The sequence below is a fragment of the Procambarus clarkii genome, chromosome 46 (genome assembly GCF_040958095.1).
Source record: "Procambarus clarkii isolate CNS0578487 chromosome 46, FALCON_Pclarkii_2.0, whole genome shotgun sequence".
In the NCBI taxonomy this organism is placed as follows: domain Eukaryota; kingdom Metazoa; phylum Arthropoda; class Malacostraca; order Decapoda; family Cambaridae; genus Procambarus; species Procambarus clarkii.
The window spans coordinates 11,132,367-11,160,081 of NC_091195.1; the positions used below are offsets into that span (position 1 = coordinate 11,132,367).

At 53.8% G+C, this 27,715-nt stretch overlaps 1 protein-coding gene across 1 annotated transcript in view; it reads right to left on the minus strand.

Moving 5' to 3' along the window:
• The window catches only part of LOC138350536 (uncharacterized), a 50,197-nt gene continuing 22,482 nt past the window's right edge, over window positions 1-27,715 (minus strand). The window contains exons 2-3 of the mRNA XM_069301543.1: window positions 503-3,636; window positions 1-158 (exon numbers count right to left, since the gene is read on the minus strand). Coding sequence (XP_069157644.1) covers window positions 1-158; window positions 503-3,143 — 2,799 coding nt within the window. The 5' untranslated portion in view covers window positions 3,144-3,636. The remainder of the gene's footprint in view (window positions 159-502; window positions 3,637-27,715) is intronic.

A 27,715-nucleotide genomic window follows, 5' to 3' on the forward strand; every position in this document is an offset into this window, starting at 1 on the left:
TCATGGAGTAGTCGCCCTTAATAAGTCTATATTTGTAATCAAAGTAGAAGGTTTGTCACCCCTTAAGGTGACTATATTTGTAAACAATATAAGGTGTTTGTCGCTCTTAAGGTGACTATATTTGTAAACAATGTTGGGAGCTTCTCGCCCTAAGGTGACTATATTTGTAAACAATATCAGGTGTTTGTTGTCAATAAGATGAATATATTTGTAAACAATATAAGGTGTTTGTCGCTCTTAAGGTAACTATATTTGTAAACAATATCAGGTGTTTGTCGTCCATAAGATGAATATATTTGTAAACAATATAAGGTGTTTGTCTCCCTTAAGGTGATTATGTTTGTAAACAATATAAGGAATCTTTCGTCCATAAGGTTGTAAACATATATGTAAACAATGTAAATCAGAATTACTATATTAAACATGACGAATGAAGCCCTTTGCGTAATTTTGGTATTAATAAATAACCCTAAAAATTATGGTGGAAAATATGAATATTTACCAAGACTCTGCAGGTGAGGAAGGTGAGGCAGGTGACGGATGAGGACGGGCAGTTGGTATGGTGTGAGGTCCAGGTAGAGGCTCTCGAGGGTGTGAGGCAGGAGGGGTATGGTTGCCTCAGACAAGCGACCACGAAACTTCTCTAATTTACACTTACTGTCGGGGGCTGTCAGCCTCTCCAAACATTGTTTTGATTTATCAATATTTCCGTCTTTGCTGTCTAAACTATACTGAAGATCTAAGGTTATGGTTACCTTCATTTTTGCCAGCACTGACAGTGCAGACAGGCGCTGCTTTAGTTGGGATGTATTGAATATGTTTAGGTAAATGTTCTTAGGTGTCACCTTCTTAAGAACAAGCGGCAGGACAACCCACGAGTCAACACTCTCTATTCTCCACTCTTGTTCTGTACGCAGCTTCTCACACACGGCTTGGATGACGTGCTCACTCCCGCGGGACTCTGCTACATGCTTCAACAGCTCGTCAGTCGAATTTTTAACCATCTTGCACAGGTCAATTATGTGAGTAATGAACCTGTGCTCTACTCCCCGGGCACACAGCACCCCGGTAGTGCTGACTAAAAAGTTCTGCCATCTAGGGCGCTTCCTAAACTCTTGTTGCACGGCGCTAATATCAAACTTTGACCTTCTCAGGTGATCTCCCAAGGAGCGTTTTTCCTTACGTACAACATCCACCAAGAGGTCAATGATTATAGACCTTTCCCCTGACACACGGTGTGATGCTGGATCACCTCGGTCTTGCTCAGCCTTCAACAAGAGATCGACCAACCCCCTGCTGGCACAATACTCCTGGTACCTGGCGTGAAAATAGCCAAACACCCACACCACATTTAGGCCCCGACGGTAGCTGGTTCTTGTGAAATAGTTGGACAAGACCTCCTCCTGCGGCAGTCCCAGAGTGTCACACTTCTCCCTAATCTCCGCTTCCGTCTCCGGCCAAAGGTCGTACTCCTGCCTCTGGATCCCTCTTAAACTAATCTCTTCAAAGAACAACAGAAACTGGTCACATTTTCCTTTGGGGTCCACCACATGTTTGTCTGTGAGTCTGGACACCAGTTTACTGGTTATGAAGTCATGAATCTTCTCGTAGACTTGAGTGTTTGTGGTGAGGTTGTTAAATTCTTCTGGAGCCTCGACACACAGCAGCGCCAACAAGGTCAAGGTGAGTGGAGTGTTGAGGTACTCACCCAGGAACTGACTCATCTGCTCCAGCTGCTGGGTAAACCTCCCTGTGATGACACTCCGTTCGCTCTCTTCCTCCACCAGCACCTTGATGGTTCTCTCGGCGAACTCCACGCGACGTTCTGGAGTGATGCCCAAGACGAGGATGTTGCAGCGAGGTCTGGTGTGTGGGACGAGCTGTGACAGTTGCTGGTCCCACCCCGGCCGTGTGGTTATCACCAACCTCACATCCTTGCCAGGCAGGTGCAACAGCTCCTTCACCAGCCTTCCTGAATGGTCGTTGACCTCGTCGTAGCCGTCAATCAGGACTAATATATTTAAGCTCAAGATTATCTCCTTAAACAGCTGGAAGTCAGCACCAGAATCACTAAGTGCTAGAGGCAGCAACTGGCGGAGGAGATCATCGAAGGTATTAAGATGTGAGTCCCTGCACTGTACATAGAAAACGAGGTCCACAGTGCCCAGGTGACGTATGGCAGCAGGGTCCTCTACCCACTTCTCGAGGATGAGCTTGAGTAAAGTTGTCTTGCCCATACCACCTTCCCCCGTCAGGAGGACACACTGAGGGACTCTTCCGTCCTCTCGTCTCATACTCAAGATGTCTTCATAGTTTATATCCTGACCCTTGGCAGCGTGGGAGGGTCTTGCCCCTATGACGGGATCTTCAAGGAGTCGCAGTCGTGTAAAAGCAAGACTTGGGTTGTAGTTAATGTTGAGGAGGAGCCAGGGTGCGGGAACAATCTGGTACAGCAGTTTATACCCGTCAGTTAGCTCCTGCTTGCTCATCTGCTTAACCTCTTCTGGGATGTGGCTTTTGAACATCTTAATCTCCTGGCGGAGCTGTGGCAAGTACGCCACATCTGAGGGATCCAGTGGCTCTCTGACCTTCGCTAGCAGATCACCAATATACTTGGTGACATCTCTGGTCACGTGGTCCACATCCTGGCTGTTTGTCCCACACCGGACGCCGGCCTCAGCCAGCATCTTAGCCAATAAGTCACTGAGCTCCGTCAGTGTTGACGTAAGATCTTGCTCTGACATTCCCACATTATCATGGGCCAACGTGTTTCGGTGTTGCTTCAGGCTGTAAATGAGGTGTTCAAGTGATGGTCCCTGAGGCCCTGGAGTGGTCCACGTGGGGTCATTCATCTCAGCCAGACCACACACACGTTGCAGGAGTTTATACAACAGGGTGATGTCAAAAGTTGCCGCGTCAGAGGAAGCTTCGAGTTTATCCCTCTGGTGATCATCGAAGACACGCCTGTACTGAGCATTGGTGTACCCCAAGTCCTGAGTGAGGTAAGTCCCTACTGGGAAGGTGCCCCGGTACGACCACATAAACACACTTGCTAGCGCGTCTCGTCCTGCCTTAGTCACAGCCAGTCCATACCGCAGTCTGTTCACATCTTCCGGTTGGATAACAGGACTCAAGGCCGCCATATTGGGCAGTATGATTCTCACCTCACACAACTGTTGTCAAGTTTCACACAAGCAGTAAATGTCCCACGCTGGTTTTGTTATTATATTATGTTTAAAAACATAACATTGTTTCTCACTGTCGGAGACGGGCAGCTTGTTAGGCTTGTGTAGGCCTTCCTAAGCCAACGACAGACCTTCCTCAGGATGCATCCCTCAACAGTTGACTAATTTCCAGGTTAATGTTTACTTCTAGGTGAACAGAGGTATCAGGAGGCTGAGCATCTCACACTGCCAGGGAATCAAACTCGGATGTAATCGGTGATGATCCGACTGCATTAACCACAATACAGTCACTTAATTGACCAAAAATATAAGTGATTTCCAAATAAACCAAATTTTACAAAATGTGTTCACATGTTAATGCAATATTCGGTTCCAGCTTTATTTGTTATTTTCAATTTGTTCTTTAACTAGTTAATTTCTTCTGTCTTTATACTCTTCAGATTTCTGTCATCTGGAAGAACAATTTAACGTTATTAAAACAAGATGTTAGTGTTAAACATTGGGTCAGAAATACATTTTTGAGATCACTAAAACAAATATAATTCCAAAGTCTGCCTCCTGCATTTTGTTATATTTTATAACTTAAAACTTGTCAATATTTTGACCTAACTCCTGTGATCATTGTGGTGTTGGCTTCTGGTTTAGGTAGAGTAATGGTGCTCATTTTCTCACACAGAAATATACGGTGTAGCATTTAGTAATGTTATTCTCTGCCTTTATCTTGCTCTTGTAAGGACCTATTTAGATTATGCAGTTCAGTTTGGTCAACATACAATATACTGGACATAATTTGACTTGAACCCATAAAGAGAAGAATGACAAAGTTGATCTCAGGAACTAGAAATCTCCCTTATTAAGAGAGATTAAGGAAGCTATGTTTACACATTCTTCGGAAAGTATAGTTGATATTATTGATGTTGTCAAAAGGATGAAAAGTTATATCGAAGGTAGTAATAATAAGTTGTTAACTATATCAACACAAAATAGAACAAGAAATGATAAATCTGTATTAATAAAAACTAATGTCTGCTTCTCTGTCTATGCGAGCTAGAAGACCCTACTCAGGGAGCTAGCCTCACCTAATTTCTAACAGTAATTCCTGCTGGGTATGTGCCCAACAGGGAATGGCATATATGTAGGGAGTACAACTTTAAAGAGTACCAAAGCTACCCCCTACCACGAACTTTGCTATATCATATTAATTAGGCTTTGAATTATTTATTTATTTTCTTGCAAGGGTTCCCAGCTGAGCTTCTGTGTAGATCGCCCTCTCCCCCTCCGCTCTCTTGTGGACAATATTCACAGTATAATGTTAACAACTTACATGGAGTTTACTACAAGTAAACTTCCGTCCCCTGAGAGTCTCTTATAGGAGCAATGATGGCGGGCCGCGTAGAGGCTCATCATATAAAATGGCCGCCTAGAGGCACATAAAATGGCCACCTAGAGGCACATAAAATGGCCGACTAGAGGCACATAAAATGGCCGGCTAGAGGCACATAAAATGGCCACCTAGAGGCACATAAAGGGCCGCCTAGAAGTACATAAAAGAACCGCCTAGAGGCACATAAAATGGCCGACTAGAGGCACATAAAATGGCCGGCTAGTGGCACATAAAATGGCCACCTAGAGGCACATAAAATGGCCGCCTAGAGGCACATAAAATGACCGCCTAGAGGCGCATAAAATGGCCGCCTAGAGGCGCATAAAATGACCGCCTAGAGGCGCATAAAGGGGTCTCCAAGAGGCACATAAAGAGCCGCCACGAGGAACATAATGGGTCGCTTGTAGGTAAATAAAAGGGCCGCCTAGAGGCACATAAAGGGGCGGCCTAGAGGTACATAATGGGTCGCCTGGAGGTACATAAAGAGGCCGCCTAGAGGCACAAAAAATTGCCACCTTAAGGTCCATGGAACGGCCGCCAACATTCACATAAAATGGACGTCTAGAAGCCCCTAAATAGCCGCCAAGAGGCCTAGTAAGCGGCCGCATTAAAGCACATAAAATGGCCACCTAGACGCAAATAAAATGGCCGCCTAGAGGCTCCTAGAATAGCCCCCTAAAATCCCATAAACAAGCCGCCTAGAGACATATAAAGGGCCGCCTAAAAGCACATAAATGGGCCGCCTAGAGGCACATAAAGGGCCGCCTAGAGGTACATAAAGGAGCCGCCTAGAGGCGCATCAAGGTGCCGCCTAGAGGCATATAAAGGGCTACGAAGAGGTACATAAAGGGGCCGCCTAGAGGCACATAAAGGGCCGCCTAGAGGTACATAAAGCGGTCGCCTAGAGGTACATAAAGGGCCGCCTAGAGGTACATAAAGGGGCCGTATAGAGGTACATAAAAGGCTGCCTAGAGGTACATAAAGGGCCGCCTAGAGGTACATAAAGGGCCGCCGAGAGGCACATAAAGGGCCGCCAAGAGGCACATAAAGGGCCGCCTAGAGGCACATAAAGGGACCACCTAGAGGCACATAAAGGCGCCGCCTAGAGGCACATAAAGGGCCGCCTAGAGGCACATAATGGGCTGCCTAGAGGCATATAAAGGGCTGCCAAGAGGCACATAAAGGGGCCGCCTAGAGGCACATAAAGGGCCGCCTAGAGGCACATAAAGGGCCGCCTAGAAGTACATAAAAGAACCGCCTAGAGGCGCATAAAAGGCCGCCTAGAGGCACATAAAGGAGCCGCCTAGAGGTACATAAAGGAGCCGCCTAGAGGCACATAAAGGGGCCGCCTAGAGGCGCATAAAGAGCCGCCTAGAGGCGCATAAAGGCACGCCTAGAGGCACATAAAGGCCCGTATAGAGGCACATAAAGGGCCGCCTAGAGGTGCATAAAGGGCCGCCTAGAGGCACATAAAGGAGCCGCCTAGAGGCGAATCAAGGTGCCGCCTAAAGGCACATAAAGGCCCGTATAGAGGCACATAAAGGGCCGCCTAGAGGCGCATAAAGGAGCCGTCTAGAGGCGCATAAAGGAGCCGCCTAGAGGCGCACAAAGGCCCGCCTAGAAGCACATAAAGGCCCGCCTAGAGGCACATAAAGGGCCGCCTAGAGGCGCATAAAGGAGCCGCCTAGATGCGCATAAAGGCCCGCCTAGAGGCACATAAAGTTGCCCCCTAGAGGCGCATAAAGGGCCGCCTAGAGGCACATAAAGGAGCCGCCTAGAGGCGCATAAAGGCCGCCTAGAAGCACATAAAGGAGCCGCTTAGAGGCGCATAAAGAAGCCGCCAAGAGGCGCATAAAGGCCCGCCTAGAGGCACATAAAGACCCGTATAGAGGCACATAAATGGCCGCCTAGAGGCGCATAAAGGCCCGCCTAGAGGCACATAAAGGGCCGCCTAGAGGCACATAAAGGGGCCGCCTAGAGGCACATAAATGGCCGCCTAGAGGCGCATAAAGGAGCCGCCTAGAGACGCATAAAGGCCCGCCTAGAGGCATATAAAGGAGCCGCCTAGAGGCACATAAAGGAGCCCCCTAGAGGCGCATAAAAGGCCGCCTAGAGGCACATAAAGGAGCCACCTAGAGGCGCATAAAGGGCCGCCTAGAAGCACATAAAGGAGCCGCCTAGAGGCACATAAAGGGCCGCCTAGAGGCACATAAAGGAGCCGCTTAGAGGCACATAAAGGGCCGCCTAGAGGCGCATAAAGGAGCCCCCTAGAGGCGCATAAAGGGGCCGCCTAGAGGCGCATAAAAGGCCGCCTAGAAGCACATAAAGGAGCCCCCTAGAGGCATATAAAGGGCTGCCTAGAGGCACATAAAGGGCCGCCTAGAGGCGCATAAAGGGCCGCCTAGAGGCACATAAAGGGCCGCCTAGAGGCACATAAAGGGGCCGCCTAGAGGCGCATTAAAGGCCGCCTAGAAGCACATAAAGGAGCCCCCTAAAGGCATATAAAGGGCTGCCTAGAGGCACATAAAGGGCCGCCTAGAGGCACATAAAGGGCCGCCTAGAGGCGCATAAAGGGCCGCCTAGAGGCGCATAAAGGGCCGCCTAGAGGCACATAAAGGGCCGCCTAGAGGCACATAAAGGGCCGCCTAGAGGCGCATAAAGGGCCGCCTAGAGGCGCATAAAGGGCCGCCTAGAGGCGCATAAAAGGCCGCCTAGAAGCACATAAAGGAGCCCCTCAGAGGCACATAAAGGGCCGCCTAGAGGCACATAAAGGGCCGCCAAGAGGCACATAAAGGGCCGCCTAGAGGCACATAAAGGGCCGCCTAGAGGTACATAAAGGAGCCCCCTAGAGGCACATAAAGGGCCGCCTAGAGGCACATAAAGGGCTGCCTAGAGGCACATAAAGGGCCGCCTAAAGGCACATAAAGGGGCCGCCTAGAGGCACATAAAGGGCCGCCTAGAGGCACATAAAGGGCCGCCTAAAGGCACATAAAGGAGCCGCCTAGAGGCACATAAAGGGCCGCCTAGAGGCACATAAAGGGCCGCCTAGAGGCACATAAAGGGCCGCCTAAAGGCACATAAAGGAGCCGCCTAGAGGCACATAAAGGGCCGCCTAGAGGCACATAAAGGGGCCGCCTAGAGGTACATAAAGGGCTGCCTAGAGGCGCATAAAGGGCCGCCTAGAGGCACATAAAGGGCCACCTAGAGGCACATAAAGGGCTGCCTAGAGGTACATAAAGGGCTGCCCTAGAGACACATAAAGGGCCGCCTAGAAGTACATAAAGGAGCCGCCTAGAGGCACATAAAGGGCCGCCTAGAGGCACATAAAGGGCCGCCTAAAAGCACATAAAGGGGCCACCTAGAGGCACATAAAGGGCCGCCTAGAGGTACATAAAGGGCTGCCTAGAGGTACATAAAGGGCTGCCTAGAGGCGCATAAAAGGCCGCCTAGAGGTACATAAAGGGCCGCCTAGAGGTACATAAAGGGCCGCCTAGAGGTACATAAAGGGCCGCCTAGAGGTACATAAAGGGCCTTGTTGACCAGACCACACACTAGAAATTGAAGGAGATTGAAGGAGATTCACTAGATTGTGAAATTCACAATCGACTTGAGAATGGTCCAGGACGGACCGAAACGTCGTCGTCCCTTCAATTTCTAGTGTGTGGTCTGGTCAACATACTTCAGCCACGTTATTGTGACTCATCGCTTGCACATAAAGGGCCGCCTAGAGGTACATAAAGGGGCCACCTAGAGGCACATAAAGGGCCGCCTAGAGGTACATAAAGGGCTGCCTAGAGGTACATAAAGGGCCACCTAGAGGCGCATAAAAGGCCGCCTAGAGGCACATAAAGGGCCGCCTAGAGGCACATAAAGGGCCGCCTAGAGGCACATAAAGGGCCGCCGAGAGGCACATAAAGGGCCGCCAAGAGGCACATAAAGGGCCGCCTAGAGGCACATAAAGGGACCACCTAGAGGCACATAAAGTGCCGCCTAGAGGCACATAAAGGCCGCCTAGAGGCACATAAAGGGCCGCCTAGAGGTACATAAAGGGCCGCCTAGAGGCACATAAAGGGGCCACCTAGTGGCACATAAAGAGCCGCCTAGAGGCACATAAAGGGCCGCCTAAAGGCACATAAAGGGCCGCCTAAAGGCACATAAAGGGCCGCCTAGAGGCACATAAAGGGCCGCCTAGAGGCACATAAAGGGCTGCCTAGAGGCACATAAAGGGCTGCCTAGAGGCACATAAAGGGCTGCCTAGAGGCGCATAAAGGGCCGCCTAGAGGCACATAAAGGGCCGCCTAGAGGCGCATAAAGGGCCGCCTAGAGGCACATAAAGGGCCGCCTAGAGGCACATTAAGGGGCCGCCTAGAGGCGCATTAAAGGCCGCCTAGAAGCACATAAAGGAGCCCCCTAGAGGCATATAAAGGGCCGCCTAGAGGCACATAAAGGGCCGCCTAGAGGCGCATAAAGGGCCGCCTAGAGGCGCATAAAGGGCCGCCTAGAGGCACATAAAGGGCCGCCTAGAGGCACATAAAGGGCCGCCTAGAGGCGCATAAAGGGCCGCCTAGAGGCGCATAAAGGGCCGCCTAGAGACGCATAAAAGGCCGCCTAGAAGCACATAAAGGAGCCCCCTAGAGGCACATAAAGGGCCGCCTAGAGGCACATAAAGGGCCGCCAAGAGGCACATAAAGGGCCGCCTAGAGGCACATAAAGGGCCGCCTAGAGGTACATAAAGGAGCCCCCTAGAGGCACATAAAGGGCCGCCTAGAGGCACATAAAGGGCTGCCTAGAGGCACATAAAGGGCCGCCTAAAGGCACATAAAGGAGCCGCCTAGAGGCACATAAAGGGCCGCCTAGAGGCACATAAAGGGGCCGCCTAGAGGTACATAAAGGGCTGCCTAGAGGCGCATAAAGGGCCGCCTAGAGGCACATAAAGGGCCACCTAGAGGCACATAAAGGGCTGCCTAGAGGTACATAAAGGGCTGCCCTAGAGGCACATAAAGGGCCGCCTAGAAGTACATAAAGGAGCCGCCTAGAGGCACATAAAGGGCCGCCTAGAGGCACATAAAGGGCCGCCTAAAGGCACATAAAGGGGCCACCTAGAGGCACATAAAGGGCCGCCTAGAGGTACATAAAGGGCTGCCTAGAGGTACATAAAGGGCTGCCTAGAGGCGCATAAAAGGCCGCCTAGAGGTACATAAAGGGCCGCCTAGAGGTACATAAAGGGCCGCCTAGAGGTACATAAAGGGCCGCCTAGAGGTACATAAAGGGCCTTGTTGACCAGACCACACACTAGAAATTGAAGGAGATTGAAGGAGATTCACTAGATTGTGAAATTCACAATCGACTTGAGAATGGTCCAGGACGGACCGAAACGTCGTCGTCCCTTCAATTTCTAGTGTGTGGTCTGGTCAACATACTTCAGCCACGTTATTGTGACTCATCGCTTGCACATAAAGGGCCGCCTAGAGGTACATAAAGGGGCCACCTAGAGGCACATAAAGGGCCGCCTAGAGGTACATAAAGGGCTGCCTAGAGGTACATAAAGGGCCACCTAGAGGCGCATAAAAGGCCGCTTAGAGGCACATAAAGGGCCGCCTAGAGGCACATAAAGGGCCGCCTAGAGGCACATAAAGGGCCGCCGAGAGGCACATAAAGGGCCGCCTAGAGGCACATAAAGGGCCGCCTAGAGGCACATAAAGGGACCACCTAGAGGCACATAAAGGGCCGCCTAGAGGCACATAAAGGCCGCCTAGAGGCACATAAAGGGCCGCCTAGAGGTACATAAAGGGCCGCCTAGAGGCACATAAAGGGGCCACCTAGTGGCACATAAAGAGCCGCCTAGAGGCACATAAAGGGCCGCCTAAAGGCACATAAAGGGCCGCCTAAAGGCACATAAAGGGCCGCCTAGAGGCACATAAAGGGCCGCCTAGAGGCACATAAAGGGCTGCCTAGAGGCACATAAAGGGCTGCCTAGAGGCACATAAAGGGCTGCCTAGAGGCGCATAAAGGGCCGCCTAGAGGCACATAAAGGGCCGCCTAGAGGCACATAAAGGGGCCACCTAGAGGCACATAAAGGGCCGCCTAGAGGCACATAAAGGGCCGCCTAAAGGCACATAAAGGGGCCACCTAGAGGCACATAAAGGGCCGCCTAGAGGCACATAAAGGGCCGCCTAGAGGCACATAAAGAGCCACCTAGAGGCACATAAAGGGCCGCCTAGAGGTACATAAAGGTCCGCCTAGAGGCACATAAAGGGGCCACCTAGAGGCACATAAAGGGCCACCTAGAAGCACATAAAGGTCCGCCTAGAGGTACATAAAGGGCTGCCTAGAGGTACATAAAGGGCCACCTAGAGGCGCATAAAAGGCCGCCTAGAGGCACATAAAGGGCCGCCTAGAGGCACATAAAGGGCCGCCTAGAGGCACATAAAGGGCCGCCGAGAGGCACATAAAGGGCCGCCTAGAGGCACATAAAGGGCCGCCTAGAGGCACATAAAGGGACCACCTAGAGGCACATAAAGGGCCGCCTAGAGGCACATAAAGGCCGCCTAGAGGCACATAAAGGGCCGCCTAGAGGTACATAAAGGGCCGCCTAGAGGCACATAAAGGGGCCACCTAGTGGCACATAAAGAGCCGCCTAGAGGCACATAAAGGGCCGCCTAAAGGCACATAAAGGGCCGCCTAAAGGCACATAAAGGGCCGCCTAGAGGCACATAAAGGGCCGCCTAGAGGCACATAAAGGGCTGCCTAGAGGCACATAAAGGGCTGCCTAGAGGCACATAAAGGGCTGCCTAGAGGCGCATAAAGGGCCGCCTAGAGGCACATAAAGGGCCGCCTAGAGGCACATAAAGGGGCCACCTAGAGGCACATAAAGGGCCGCCTAGAGGCACATAAAGGGCCGCCTAAAGGCACATAAAGGGGCCACCTAGAGGCACATAAAGGGCCGCCTAGAGGCACATAAAGGGCCGCCTAGAGGCACATAAAGAGCCACCTAGAGGCACATAAAGGGCCGCCTAGAGGTACATAAAGGTCCGCCTAGAGGCACATAAAGGGGCCACCTAGAGGCACATAAAGGGCCGCCAAGAGGCACATAAAGGGCCGCCTAAAGGCACATAAAGGGCTGCCTAGAGGTACATAAAAGGCTGCATAGAGGCACATAAAGTGCCGCCTAGAGGCACATAAAGGGCTGCCTAGAGGTACATAAAGGGCTGCCTAGAGGCACATAAAGGGGCCGCCTAGAGGCACATAAAGGGCAGACTAGAGGCACATAAAGGGCCGCCTAGAGGAACATAAAGGGCCGCCTAGAGGCACATAAAGGGCTGCCTAGAGGTACATAAAGGGCTGCCTAGAGGAACATAAAGGGGCCGCCTAGAGGCACATAAAGGGCCGCCTAGAGGCACATAAAGGGCCGCCTAGAGGCACATAAAGGTCTGCCTAGAGGTACATAAAGGGCTGCCTAGAGGCACATAAAGGGGCCGCCTAGAGGCACATAAAGGGGCCGCCTAGAGGCACATTAAGGGCCGCCTAGAGGCACATAAAGGGCCGCCTAGAGGCACATAATGGGCTGCCTAGAGGCATATAAAGGGCTGCCAAGAGGCACATAAAGGGGCCGCCTAGAGGCACATAAAGGGCCGCCTAGAGGCACATAAAGGGCCGCCTAGAGGCACTTAAAGGGCCGCCTAGAGGCACATAAAGGGCCGCCTAAAGGCACATAAAGGGGCCGCCTAGAGGGACATAAAGGGGCCGCCTAGAGGCACATAAAGGGCCGCCTAGAGGCACATAAAAAGGCCGCCTAGAGGCACATAAAGGGCTGCCTTGAGGCACATAAAGGGCCGCCTAGAGGCACATAAAGGGCCGCCTAGAGGCACATAAAGGGCTGCCTAGAGGTACATAAAGGGCCGCCTAGAGGCACATAAAGGGCCGCCTAGAGGCACATAAAGGGCCGCCTAGAGGCACATAAAGGGCCGCCTAGAGGAACATAAAGGGCCGCCTAGAGGCACATTAAAGGCCGCCTAGAGGCACATAAAGGGCCGCCTAGAGGCACATTAAGGGCCGCCTAGAGGCACATAAAGGGCCGCCTAGAGGCACATAAAAGGCCGCCTAAAGGTACATAAAGGGCCACCTAGAGGTACATAAAGGGCCGCCTAGAGGCACATAAAGGGCCGCCAAGAGGCACATAAAGGGCCGCCTAGAGGCACATAAAGGGCCGCCTAGAGGCACATAAAAGGCCGCCTAAAGGTACATAAAGGGCCACCTAGAGGTACATAAAGGACCGCCTAGAGGCACATAAAAAGGCCGCCTAGAGGCGAATGAACGAGCCGCTTAGAGGCACATAAAGGGCCGCCTAAAGGCACATAAAGGGGCCGCCTAGAGGTACATAAAGGGCCGCCTAGAGGCACATAAAGGGCTGCCTAGAGGCACATAAAGAGCCGCCTAAAGGCACATAAAGGGGCCGCCTAGAGGTACATAAAAGGCCGCCTAGAGGCACATAAAGGGCCGCCTAGAGGCACATAAAGGAGCCGCCTAGAGGCACATAAAGGAGCCCCCTAGAGGCGCATAAAAGCCCGCCTAGAGGCACATAAAGGAGCCACCTAGAGGCGCATAAAGGGCCGCCTAGAAGCACATAAAGGAGCCGCCTAGAGGCACATAAAGGGCCGCCTAGAGGCACATAAAGGAGCCGCCTAGAGGCACATAAAGGGCCGCCTAGAGGCGCATAAAGGAGCCCCCTAGAGGCGCATAAAAGGCCGCCTAGAAGCACATAAAGGAGCCCCCTAGAGGCATATAAAGGGCTGCCTAGAGGCACATAAAGGGCCGCCTAGAGGCGCATAAAGGGCCGCCTAGAGGCACATAAAGGGCCGCCTAGAGGCACATAAAGGGGCCGCCTAGAGGCGCATTAAAGGCCGCCTAGAAGCACATAAAGGAGCCCCCTAGAGGCATATAAAGGGCCGCCTAGAGGCACATAAAGGGCCGCCTAGAGGCGCATAAAGGGCCGCCTAGAGGCGCATAAAGGGCCGCCTAGAGGCACATAAAGGGCCGCCTAGAGGCACATAAAGGGCCGCCTAGAGGCGCATAAAGGGCCGCCTAGAGGCGCATAAAGGGCCGCCTAGAGGCGCATAAAAGGCCGCCTAGAAGCACATAAAGGAGCCCCTCAGAGGCACATAAAGGGCCGCCTAGAGGCACATAAAGGGCCGCCAAGAGGCACATAAAGGGCCGCCTAGAGGCACATAAAGGGCCGCCTAGAGGTACATAAAGGAGCCCCCTAGAGGCACATAAAGGGCCGCCTAGAGGCACATAAAGGGCTGCCTAGAGGCACATAAAGGGCCGCCTAAAGGCACATAAAGGGGCCGCCTAGAGGCACATAAAGGGCCGCCTAGAGGCACATAAAGGGCCGCCTAAAGGCACATAAAGGAGCCGCCTAGAGGCACATAAAGGGCCGCCTAGAGGCACATAAAGGGCCCCCTAGAGGCACATAAAGGGCCGCCTAAAGGCACATAAAGGAGCCGCCTAGAGGCACATAAAGGGCCGCCTAGAGGCACATAAAGGGGCCGCCTAGAGGTACATAAAGGGCTGCCTAGAGGCGCATAAAGGGCCGCCTAGAGGCACATAAAGGGCCACCTAGAGGCACATAAAGGGCTGCCTAGAGGTACATAAAGGGCTGCCCTAGAGGCACATAAAGGGTCGCCTAGAAGTACATAAAGGAGCCGCCTAGAGGCACATAAAGGGCCGCCTAGAGGCACATAAAGGGCCGCCTAAAGGCACATAAAGGGGCCACCTAGAGGCACATAAAGGGCCGCCTAGAGGTACATAAAGGGCTGCCTAGAGGTACATAAAGGGCTGCCTAGAGGCGCATAAAAGGCCGCCTAGAGGTACATAAAGGGCCGCCTAGAGGTACATAAAGGGCCGCCTAGAGGTACATAAAGGGCCGCCTAGAGGTACATAAAGGGCCTTGTTGACCAGACCACACACTAGAAATTGAAGGAGATTGAAGGAGATTCACTAGATTGTGAAATTCACAATCGACTTGAGAATGGTCCAGGACGGACCGAAACGTCGTCGTCCCTTCAATTTCTAGTATGTGGTCTGGTCAACATACTTCAGCCACGTTATTGTGACTCATCGCTTGCACATAAAGGGCCGCCTAGAGGTACATAAAGGGGCCACCTAGAGGCACATAAAGGGCCGCCTAGAGGTACATAAAGGGCTGCCTAGAGGTACATAAAGGGCCACCTAGAGGCGCATAAAAGGCCGCCTAGAGGCACATAAAGGGCCGCCTAGAGGCACATAAAGGGCCGCCTAGAGGCACATAAAGGGCCGCCGAGAGGCACATAAAGGGCCGCCAAGAGGCACATAAAGGGCCGCCTAGAGGCACATAAAGGGACCACCTAGAGGCACATAAAGGGCCACCTAGAGGCACATAAAGGCCGCCTAGAGGCACATAAAGGGCCGCCTAGAGGTACATAAAGGGCCGCCTAGAGGCACATAAAGGGGCCACCTAGTGGCACATAAAGAGCCGCCTAGAGGCACATTAAGGGCCGCCTAAAGGCACATAAAGGGCCGCCTAAAGGCACATAAAGGGCCGCCTAGAGGCACATAAAGGGCCGCCTAGAGGCACATAAAGGGCTGCCTAGAGGCACATAAAGGGCTGCCTAGAGGCACATAAAGGGCTGCCTAGAGGCGCATAAAGGGCCGCCTAGAGGCACATAAAGGGCCGCCTAGAGGCGCATAAAGGGCCGCCTAGAGGCACATAAAGGGCCGCCTAGAGGCACATAAAGGGGCCGCCTAGAGGCGCATTAAAGGCCGCCTAGAAGCACATAAAGGAGCCCCCTAGAGGCATATAAAGGGCCGCCTAGAGGCACATAAAGGGCCGCCTAGAGGCGCATAAAGGGCCGCCTAGAGGCGCATAAAGGGCCGCCTAGAGGCACATAAAGGGCCGCCTAGAGGCACATAAAGGGCCGCCTAGAGGCGCATAAAGGGCCGCCTAGAGGCGCATAAAGGGCCGCCTAGAGGCGCATAAAAGGCCGCCTAGAAGCACATAAAGGAGCCCCCTAGAGGCACATAAAGGGCCGCCTAGAGGCACATAAAGGGCCGCCAAGAGGCACATAAAGGGCCGCCTAGAGGCACATAAAGGGCCGCCTAGAGGTACATAAAGGAGCCCCCTAGAGGCACATAAAGGGCCGCCTAGAGGCACATAAAGGGCTGCCTAGAGGCACATAAAGGGCCGCCTAAAGGCACATAAAGGGGCCGCCTAGTGGCACATAAAGGGCCGCCTAGAGGCAAATAAAGGGCCGCCTAAAGGCACATAAAGGAGCCGCCTAGAGGCACATAAAGGGCCGCCTAGAGGCACATAAAGGGCCGCCTAGAGGCACATAAAGGGCCGCCTAAAGGCACATAAAGGAGCCGCCTAGAGGCACATAAAGGGCCGCCTAGAGGCACATAAAGGGGCCGCCTAGAGGTACATAAAGGGCTGCCTAGAGGCGCATAAAGGGCCGCCTAGAGGCACATAAAGGGCCACCTAGAGGCACATAAAGGGCTGCCTAGAGGTACATAAAGGGCTGCCCTAGAGGCACATAAAGGGCCGCCTAGAAGTACATAAAGGAGCCGCCTAGAGGCACATAAAGGGCCGCCTAGAGGCACATAAAGGGCCGCCTAAAGGCACATAAAGGGGCCACCTAGAGGCACATAAAGGGCCGCCTAGAGGTACATAAAGGGCTGCCTAGAGGTACATAAAGGGCTGCCTAGAGGCGCATAAAAGGCCGCCTAGAGGTACATAAAGGGCCGCCTAGAGGTACATAAAGGGCCGCCTAGAGGTACATAAAGGGCCGCCTAGAGGTACATAAAGGGCCTTGTTGACCAGACCACACACTAGAAATTGAAGGAGATTGAAGGAGATTCACTAGATTGTGAAATTCACAATCGACTTGAGAATGGTCCAGGACGGACCGAAACGTCGTCGTCCCTTCAATTTCTAGTGTGTGGTCTGGTCAACATACTTCAGCCACGTTATTGTGACTCATCGCTTGCACATAAAGGGCCGCCTAGAGGTACATAAAGGGGCCACCTAGAGGCACATAAAGGGCCGCCTAGAGGTACATAAAGGGCCACCTAAAGGCGCATAAAAGGCCGCCTAGAGGCACATAAAGGGCCGCCTAGAGGCACATAAAAGGCCGCCTAGAGGCACATAAAGGGCCGCCGAGAGGCACATAAAGGGCCGCCTAGAGGCACATAAAGGGCCGCCTAGAGGCACATAAAGGGACCACCTAGAGGCACATAAAGGGCCGCCTAGAGGCACATAAAGGCCGCCTAGAGGCACATAAAGGGCCGCCTAGAGGTACATAAAGGGCCGCCTAGAGGCACATAAAGGGGCCACCTAGTGGCACATAAAGAGCCGCCTAGAGGCACATAAAGGGCCGCCTAAAGGCACATAAAGGGCCGCCTAAAGGCACATAAAGGGCCGCCTAGAGGCACATAAAGGGCCGCCTAGAGGCACATAAAGGGCTGCCTAGAGGCACATAAAGGGCTGCCTAGAGGCACATAAAGGGCTGCCTAGAGGCGCATAAAGGGCCGCCTAGAGGCACATAAAGGGCCACCTAGAGGCACACTAAAGGGGCCACCTAGAGGCACATAAAGAGCCACCTAGAGGCACATAAAGGGCCGCCTAGAGGTACATAAAGGTCCGCCTAGAGGCACATAAAGGGGCCACCTAGAGGCACATAAAGGGCCACCTAGAGGCACATAAAGGGCCGCCTAGAGGTACATAAAGGGCTGCCTAGAGGTACATAAAGGGCCACCTAGAGGCGCATAAAAGGCCGCCTAGAGGCACATAAAGGGCCGCCTAGAGGCACATAAAGGGCCGCCTAGAGGCACATAAAGGGCCGCCGAGAGGCACATAAAGGGCCGCCTAGAGGCACATAAAGGGCCGCCTAGAGGCACATAAAGGGACCACCTAGAGGCACATAAAGGGCCGCCTAGAGGCACATAAAGGCCGCCTAGTGGCACATAAAGAGCCGCCTAGAGGCACATAAAGGGCCGCCTAAAGGCACATAAAGGGCCGCCTAAAGGCACATAAAGGGCCGCCTAGAGGCACATAAAGGGCCGCCTAGAGGCACATAAAGGGCTGCCTAGAGGCACATAAAGGGCTGCCTAGAGGCACATAAAGGGCTGCCTAGAGGCGCATAAAGGGCCGCCTAGAGGCACATAAAGGGCCGCCTAGAGGCACATAAAGGGGCCACCTAGAGGCACATAAAGGGCCGCCTAGAGGCACATAAAGGGCCGCCTAAAGGCACATAAAGGGGCCACCTAGAGGCACATAAAGGGCCGCCTAGAGGCACATAAAGGGCCGCCTAGAGGCACATAAAGAGCCACCTAGAGGCACATAAAGGGCCGCCTAGAGGTACATAAAGGTCCGCCTAGAGGCACATAAAGGGGCCACCTAGAGGCACATAAAGGGCCGCCAAGAGGCACATAAAGGGCCGCCTAAAGGCACATAAAGGGCTGCCTAGAGGTACATAAAAGGCTGCATAGAGGCACATAAAGTGCCGCCTAGAGGCACATAAAGGGCTGCCTAGAGGTACATAAAGGGCTGCCTAGAGGCACATAAAGGGGCCGCCTAGAGGCACATAAAGGGCAGACTAGAGGCACATAAAGGGCCGCCTAGAGGAACATAAAGGGCCGCCTAGAGGCACATAAAGGGCTGCCTAGAGGTACATAAAGGGCTGCCTAGAGGAACATAAAGGGGCCGCCTAGAGGCACATAAAGGGCCGCCTAGAGGCACATAAAGGGCCGCCTAGAGGCATATAAAGGTCTGCCTAGAGGTACATAAAGGGCTGCCTAGAGGCACATAAAGGGGCCGCCTAGAGGCACATAAAGGGGCCGCCTAGAGGCACATTAAGGGCCGCCTAGAGGCACATAAAGGGCCGCCTAGAGGCACATAATGGGCTGCCTAGAGGCATATAAAGGGCTGCCAAGAGGCACATAAAGGGGCCGCCTAGAGGCACATAAAGGGCCGCCTAGAGGCACATAAAGGGCCGCCTAGAGGCACTTAAAGGGCCGCCTAGAGGCACATAAAGGGGCCACCTAGAGGCACATAAAGGGCCGCCTAGAGGCACATAAAGGGCCGCCTAGAGGCACATAAAGAGCCACCTAGAGGCACATAAAGGGCCGCCTAGAGGTACATAAAGGTCCGCCTAGAGGCACATAAAGGGGCCACCTAGAGGCACATAAAGGGCCGCCAAGAGGCACATAAAGGGCCGCCTAAAGGCACATAAAGGGCTGCCTAGAGGTACATAAAAGGCTGCATAGAGGCACATAAAGTGCCGCCTAGAGGCACATAAAGGGCTGCCTAGAGGTACATAAAGGGCTGCCTAGAGGCACATAAAGGGGCCGCCTAGAGGCACATAAAGGGCAGACTAGAGGCACATAAAGGGCCGCCTAGAGGAACATAAAGGGCCGCCTAGAGGCACATAAAGGGCTGCCTAGAGGTACATAAAGGGCTGCCTAGAGGAACATAAAGGGGCCGCCTAGAGGCACATAAAGGGCCGCCTAGAGGCACATAAAGGGCCGCCTAGAGGCATATAAAGGTCTGCCTAGAGGTACATAAAGGGCTGCCTAGAGGCACATAAAGGGGCCGCCTAGAGGCACATAAAGGGGCCGCCTAGAGGCACATTAAGGGCCGCCTAGAGGCACATAAAGGGCCGCCTAGAGGCACATAATGGGCTGCCTAGAGGCATATAAAGGGCTGCCAAGAGGCACATAAAGGGGCCGCCTAGAGGCACATAAAGGGCCGCCTAGAGGCACATAAAGGGCCGCCTAGAGGCACTTAAAGGGCCGCCTAGAGGCACATAAAGGGCCGCCTAAAGGCACATAAAGGGGCCGCCTAGAGGGACATAAAGGGGCCGCCTAGAGGCACATAAAGGGCCGCCTAGAGGCACATAAAAAGGCCGCCTAGAGGCGAAAAAAGAGCTGCCTAGAGGCACATAAAAAGGCCGCCTAGAGGTTAATAAAAGAGCCGCCTAGAGGCACATAAAGAGCCGCCTAAAGGCACATAAAGGGGCCGCCTAGAGGCACATAAAGGGCCGCCTTAAGGCACATAAAGGGGCCGCCTAGAGGCACATAAAGGGCCGCCTAGAGGCACATAAAGGGCCGCCTAGAGGTACATAGAGGGCAGCCTAAAGGCACATAAAGGGGCCGCCTAGAGGTACATAAAGGGCCGCCAAGAGGTACATAAAGGCCCGCCTAGAGGCACATAAAGGGCCGCCCAGAGGTACATAAAGGGCCGCCTAGAGGTACATAAAGGCCCGCCTAGAGGCACATAAAAGGCCGCCTAGAGGTACATAAAGGACCGCCTAGAGGCACATAAAAAGGCCGCCTAGAGGCGAATAAAAGAGCTGCCTAGAGGCACATAAAGGGCCGCCTAGAGGCACATAAAAAGGCCGCCTAGAGGCGAATAAAAGAGCTGCCTAGAGGCACATAAAGGAGCCGCCTAGAGGCACATAAAGGGCCGCCTAGAGGCACATAAAGGGCTGCCTTGAGGCACATAAAGGGCCGCCTAGAGGCACATAAAGGGCCGCCTAGAGGCACATAAAGGGCTGCCTAGAGGTACATAAAGGGCCGCCTAGAGGCACATAAAGGGCCGCCTAGAGGCACATAAAGGGCCGCCTAGAGGCACATAAAGGGCCGCCTAGAGGAACATAAAGGGCCGCCTAGAGGCACATTAAGGGCCGCCTAGAGGCACATAAAGGGCCGCCTAGAGGCACATTAAGGGCCGCCTAGAGGCACATAAAGGGCCGCCTAGAGGCACATAAAAGGCCGCCTAAAGGTACATAAAGGGCCACCTAGAGGTACATAAAGGGCCGCCTAGAGGCACATAAAGGGCCGCCAAGAGGCACATAAAGGGTCGCCTAGAGGCACATAAAAAGGCCGCCTAGAGGCGAATGAAAGAGCCGCTTAGAGGCACATAAAGGGCCGCCTAAAGGCACATAAAGGGGCCGCCTAGAGGTACATAAAGGGCCGCCTAGAGGCACATAAAGGGCTGCCTAGAGGCACATAAAGAGCCGCCTAAAGGCACATAAAGGGGCCGCCTAGAGGTACATAAAAGGCCGCCTAGAGGCACATAAAGGGCCGCCTAGAGGCACATTAAGGGCCGCTTAGAGGCACATAAAGGGCCGCCTAGAGGCACATAAAGGGCTGCCTTGAGGCACATAAAGGGCCGCCTAGAGGTACATAAAGGGCCGCCTAGAGGCACATAAAGGGGCCGCCTAGAGGCACATAAAGGGCTGCATTGAGGCAAATAAAGGGCTGCCTTGTGGCACATAAAGGGCCGCCTAGAGGCACATAAAGGGCCGCCTAGAGGCACATAAAGGGCCGCCTTGAGGCACAAAAAGGGCCGCCTAGGGGCACATAAAGGGCCGCCTAGAGGCACATAAAGGGCTGCCTTGAGGCACATAAAGGGCCGCCTAGAGGCACATAAAGGGCCGCCTAGACGCACATAAAGGGCTGCCTTGAGGCACATAAAGGGCCGCCTAAAGGCACATAAAGGGGCCGCCTAGAGGTACATAAAGGGGCCGCCTAGAGGCACATAAAGGGCGGCCAGAGGCACACTAAGGGCCGCCTAAAGGCACATAAAGGGCCGCCTAGAGGCACATAAAGGGCTGCCTTGAGGCACATAAAGGGCTGCCTAGAGGCACATAAAGGGCCGCTTAGAGGCACATAAAGGGCCGCCTTGAGGCACATAAAGGGCCGCTTAGAGGCACATAAAGGGCCGCCTAGAGGTACATTGAGGGCCGCCTAGAGGAACATAAAGGGCCACCTAGAGGTACATAAAGGGCCGCCAAGAGGCACATAAAGGGTCGCCTAGAGGCACATAAAGGGCCGCCTAGAGGAACATAAAGGGGCCGCCTAGAGGCACATAAAGGCCCGCCTAGAGGTGCATAAAGGGCCGCCTAGAGGCGCATAAAGGGCCGCCTAGATGCACATAAAGGCCCGCCTAGAGGCGCATAAAGGGCCGCCTAGATGCACATAAAGGGGCCGCCTAGAGGCACATAAAGGGGCCGCCTAGAGGTGCATAAAGGGCCGCCTAGAGGCGCATAAAGGGCCGCCAAGATGCACATAAAGGCCCGCCTAGAGGCACATAAAGGGGCCGCCTAGAGGTGCATAAAGGGCCGCCTAGAGGCGCATAAAGGGCCGCCTAGATGCACATAAAGGGGCCGCCTAGAGGCACATAAAGGGCCGCCTATATGCACATAAAGGAGCCGCCTAGAGGCACATAAAGGGCCGCCTAGAGGCACATAAAGGGACCGCCTAGAGGCAAATAAAGGGCCGCCTAGAGGTGCATAAAGGAGCCGCCTAGAGGTACATAAAGGAACCGCCTAGAGTCACATAAAGGGCCGCCTAGAGGCACATAAAGGGGCCACCTAGAGGCACATAAAGGGCCGCCTAGAGGCACATAAAGGGCCGCCTAAAGGCACATAAAGGGCTTCCTAGAGGTACATAAAGGGCTGCCTAGAGGCACATAAAGGGCCGCCTAGAGGCACAAAAAGGGCTGCCTAGAGGTACATAAAGGCTGCCTAGAGGCACATAAAGGGGCCGCCTAGAGGCACATAAAGGGGCCGCGTAGAGGCACATTAAGGGCCGCCTAGAGGCACATAAACGGCCGCCTAGAGGCACATAAAGGGCCGCCTAGAGGCACATAAAGGGCCGCCTAGAGGCACATAAAGGGCTGCCTAGAGGTACATAAAGGGCTGCCTAGAGGCACATAAAGGGGCCGCGTAGAGGCACATAAAGGGCCGCCTAGAGGCACATAAAGGGCCGCCTTGAGGCACATAAAGGTCTGCCGAGAGGTACATAAAGGGCTGCCTAGAGGCACATAAAGGGGCCGCCTAGAGGCACATAAAGGGGCCGCCTAGAGGCACATAAACGGCCGCCTAGAGGCACATAAAGGGCTGCCTAGAGGCACATAAAGGGCTGCCTTGAGGCACATAAAGGGGCCGCCTAGAGGCACATAAAGGGCCGCCTAGAGGCACATAAAGGGCCGCCTAGAGGCACATAAAGGGCCGCCTAGAGGCACATAAAGGGCCGCCTAAAGGCACATAAAGGGGCCGCCTAGAGGCACATAAAAAGGCCGCCTAGAGGCGAATAAAAGAGCTGCCTAGAGGTACATAAAGGGGCCGCCTAGAGGCACATAAAAAGGCCGCCTAGAGGCGAATAAAAGAGCTGCCTAGAGGCACATAAAAAGGCCGCCTAGAGGCGAATAAAAGAGCCGCCTAGAGGCACATAAAGGGCCGCCTAAAGGCACATAAAGGGACCGCCTAGAGGTACATAAAGGGCTGCTTAGAGGCACATAAAGGGCTGCCTAGAGGCACATAAAGGGTCGCCTAAAGGCACATAAAGGGGCCGCCTAGAGGCACATAAAGGGCCGCCTAGAGGCACATAAAGGGCCTCCTAGAGGTACATAAAGGGCCGCCTAAAGGCACATAAAGGGGCCGCCTAGAGGTACATAAAGGGCCGCCAAGAGGTACATAAAGGCCCGCCTAGAGGCACATAAAGGGCCGCCCAGAGGTACATAAAGGGCCGCCTAGAGGTACATAAAGGCCCGCCTAGAGGCACATAAAGGGCCGCCTAGAGGTACATAAAGGGCCGCCTAGAGGCACATAAAAAGGCCGCCTAGAGGCGAATAAAAGAGCTGCCTAGAGGCACATAAAGGGCCGCCTAAAGGCACATAAAAAGGCCGCCTAGAGGCGAATAAAAGAGCTGTCTAGAGGCACATAAAGGAGCCGCCTAGAGGCACATAAAGGCCCGCCTAGAGGCCCATAAAGGGCTGCCTTGAGTCACATAAAGGGCCGCCTAGAGGCACATAAAGGGCCGCCTAGAGGAACATAAAGGGCTGCCTAGAGGTACATAAAGGGCCGCCTAGAGGTACATAAAGGGCCACCTAGAGGTACATAAAGGGCCGCCTAGATGCACATAAAGGGCCGCCAAGAGGCACATAAAGGGTCGCCTAGAGGCACATAAAAAGGCCGCCTAGAGGGGAATAAAAGAGCCGCCTAGAGGCACATAAAGGGCCGCCTAAAGGCACATAAAGGGGCCGCCTAGAGGTACATAAAGGGCCGCCTAGAGGCACATAAAGGGCTGCCTAGAGGCACATAAAGGGCCGCCTAAAGGCACATAAAGAGGCCGCCTAGAGGTACATAAAGGCCGCCTAGAGGCACATAAAGGGCCGCCTAGAGGCACATAAACTGCCGCCTAGAGGCACATAAAGGGCCGCCTAGAGGCACATAAAGGGCTGCCTTGAGGCACATAAAGGGCCGCCTTGAGGCACATAAAGGGCCGCCTAGAGGTACATAAAGGGCCGCCAAGAGGCACATAAAGGGCTGCCTAGAGGCACATAAAGGGACGCCTAGAGGCACATAAAGGGCTGCCTTGAGGCACATAAAGGGCCGCCTTGAGGCACATAAAGGGCCGCCTAGAGGCACATAAAGGGCCGCCTAGAGGCACATAAAGGGCTGCCTTGAGGCACATAAAGGGCCGCCTAGAGGCACATAAAGGGCCGCCTAGAGGCACATAAAGGGCCGCCTAGAGGCACATAAAGGGCCACCTAGAGGCACATAAAGGGCCGCCTAGAGGTACATAAAGGGCCGCCAAGAGGCACATAAAGGGCCGCCTAGAGGCACATAAAGGGCTGCCTTGAGGCACATAAAGAGCCGCCTAAAGGCACATAAATGGGCCGCCTAGAGGTACATAAAGGGCTGCCTAGAGGCACATAAAGGGCTGCCTAGAAGCACATAAAGGGCCGCCTAAAGGCACATAAAGGGGCCGCCTTGAGGTACATAAAGGGCCGCCTAGAGGCACATAAAGAGCCGCCTAGAGACACATAAAGAGCCGCCTAGAGGAACATAAAGGGCCACCTAGAGGTACATAAAGGGCCGCCAAGAGGCACATAAAGGGCCGCCTAGAGGAACATAAAGGGCCACCTAGAGGTACATAAAGGGGCGCCAAGAGGCACATAAAGGGCCGCCTAGAGGAACATAAAGGGGCCGCCTAGAGGCACATAAAGGCCCGCCTAGAGGCACATAAAGGGGCCGCCTAGAGGTGCATAAAGGGCCGCCTAGAGGCGCATAAAGGGCCGCCTAGATGCACATAAAGGCCCGCCTAGAGGCACGTAAAGGGGCCGCCTAGAGGTGCATAAAGGGCCGCCTAGAGGCGCATAAAGGGCCGCCTAGATGCACATAAAGGGGCCGCCTAGAGGCACATAAAGGGCCGCCTAGATGCACATAAAGGGGCCGCCTAGAGGCACATAAAGGGGCGCCTAGAGGCACATAAAGGGACCGCCTAGAGGCACATAAAGGGCCGCATTGAGGTGCATAAAGGAGCCGCCTAGAGGAACATAAAGGGACCGCATAGAGGCACATAAAGGGCCGCCTAGAGGCACATAAATTGCCGCCTAGAGGTGCATAAAGGGGCCACCTAGAGGTACATAAAGGGCCGCCTAGAGGCACATAAAGGGCCGCCTAGAGGCACATAAAGGGGCCGCCTAGAGGCACATAAAGGTCCGCCTAGAGGCACATAAAGGGGCCGCCTAGAGGCACATAAAGGGCCGCCTAGAGGCACATAAAGGGACCGCCTAGAGGTACATAAAGGGCTGCTTAGAGGCACATAAAGGGCTGCCTAGAGGCACATAAAGGGTCGCCTAAAGGCACATAAAGGGGCCGCCTAGAGGCACATAAAGGGCCGCCTAGAGGCACATAAAGGGCCTCCTAGAGGTACATAAAGGGCCGCCTAAAGGCACATAAAGGGGCCGCCTAGAGGTACATAAAGGGCCGCCAAGAGGTACATAAAGGCCCGCCTAGAGGCACATAAAGGGCCGCCCAGAGGTACATAAAGGGCCGACTAGAGGTACATAAAGGCCCGCCTAGAGGCACATAAAGGGCCGCCTAGAGGTACATAAAGGGCCGCCTAGAGGCACATAAAAAGGCCGCCTAGAGGCGAATAAAAGAGCTGCCTAGAGGCACATAAAGGGCCGCCTAAAGGCACATAAAAAGGCCGCCTAGAGGCGAATAAAAGAGCTGTCTAGAGGCACATAAATGAGCCGCCTAGAGGCACATAAAGGCCCGCCTAGAGGCCCATAAAGGGCTGCCTTGAGTCACATAAAGGGCCGCCTAGAGGCACATAAAGGGCCGCCTAGAGGCACATAAAGGGCCGCCTAGAGGCACATAAAGGGCTGCCTTGAGGCACATAAAGGGCCGCCTAGAGGCACATAAAGGGCCGCCTAGAGGCACATAAAGGGCCGCCTAGAGGCACATAAAGGGCCACCTAGAGGCACATAAAGGGCCGCCTAGAGGTACATAAAGGGCCGCCAAGAGGCACATAAAGGGCCGCCTAGAGGCACATAAAGGGCTGCCTTGAGGCACATAAAGAGCCGCCTAAAGGCACATAAATGGGCCGCCTAGAGGTACATAAAGGGCTGCCTAGAGGCACATAAAGGGCTGCCTAGAAGCACATAAAGGGCCGCCTAAAGGCACATAAAGGGGCCGCCTTGAGGTACATAAAGGGCCGCCTAGAGGCACATAAAGAGCCGCCTAGAGACACATAAAGAGCCGCCTAGAGGAACATAAAGGGCCACCTAGAGGTACATAAAGGGCCGCCAAGAGGCACATAAAGGGCCGCCTAGAGGAACATAAAGGGCCACCTAGAGGTACATAAAGGGGCGCCAAGAGGCACATAAAGGGCCGCCTAGAGGAACATAAAGGGGCCGCCTAGAGGCACATAAAGGCCCGCCTAGAGGCACATAAAGGGGCCGCCTAGAGGTGCATAAAGGGCCGCCTAGAGGCGCATAAAGGGCCGCCTAGATGCACATAAAGGCCCGCCTAGAGGCACGTAAAGGGGCCGCCTAGAGGTGCATAAAGGGCCGCCTAGAGGCGCATAAAGGGCCGCCTAGATGCACATAAAGGGGCCGCCTAGAGGCACATAAAGGGCCGCCTAGATGCACATAAAGGGGCCGCCTAGAGGCACATAAAGGGGCGCCTAGAGGCACATAAAGGGACCGCCTAGAGGCACATAAAGGGCCGCATTGAGGTGCATAAAGGAGCCGCCTAGAGGAACATAAAGGGACCGCATAGAGGCACATAAAGGGCCGCCTAGAGGCACATAAATTGCCGCCTAGAGGTGCATAAAGGGGCCACCTAGAGGTACATAAAGGGCCGCCTAGAGGCACATAAAGGGCCGCCTAGAGGCACATAAAGGGGCCGCCTAGAGGCACATAAAGGTCCGCCTAGAGGCACATAAAGGGGCCGCCTAGAGGCACATAAAGGGCCGCCTAGAGGCACATAAAGGGACCGCCTAGAGGTACATAAAGGGCTGCTTAGAGGCACATAAAGGGCTGCCTAGAGGCACATAAAGGGTCGCCTAAAGGCACATAAAGGGGCCGCCTAGAGGCACATAAAGGGCCGCCTAGAGGCACATAAAGGGCCTCCTAGAGGTACATAAAGGGCCGCCTAAAGGCACATAAAGGGGCCGCCTAGAGGTACATAAAGGGCCGCCAAGAGGTACATAAAGGCCCGCCTAGAGGCACATAAAGGGCCGCCCAGAGGTACATAAAGGGCCGACTAGAGGTACATAAAGGCCCGCCTAGAGGCACATAAAGGGCCGCCTAGAGGTACATAAAGGGCCGCCTAGAGGCACATAAAAAGGCCGCCTAGAGGCGAATAAAAGAGCTGCCTAGAGGCACATAAAGGGCCGCCTAAAGGCACATAAAAAGGCCGCCTAGAGGCGAATAAAAGAGCTGTCTAGAGGCACATAAATGAGCCGCCTAGAGGCACATAAAGGCCCGCCTAGAGGCCCATAAAGGGCTGCCTTGAGTCACATAAAGGGCCGCCTAGAGGCACATAAAGGGCCGCCTAGAGGAACATAAAGGGCTGCCTAGAGGTACATAAAGGGCCGCCTAGAGGTACATAAAGGGCCACCTAGAGGTACATAAAGGGCCGCCTAGATGCACACAAAAAGGGCCGCCAAGAGGCACATAAAGGGTCGCCTAGAGGCACATAAAAAGGCCGCCTAGAGGCGAATAAAAGAGCCGCCTAGAGGCACATAAAGGGCCGCCTAAAGGCACATAAAGGGGCCGCCTAGAGGTACATAAAGGGCCGCCTAGAGGCACATA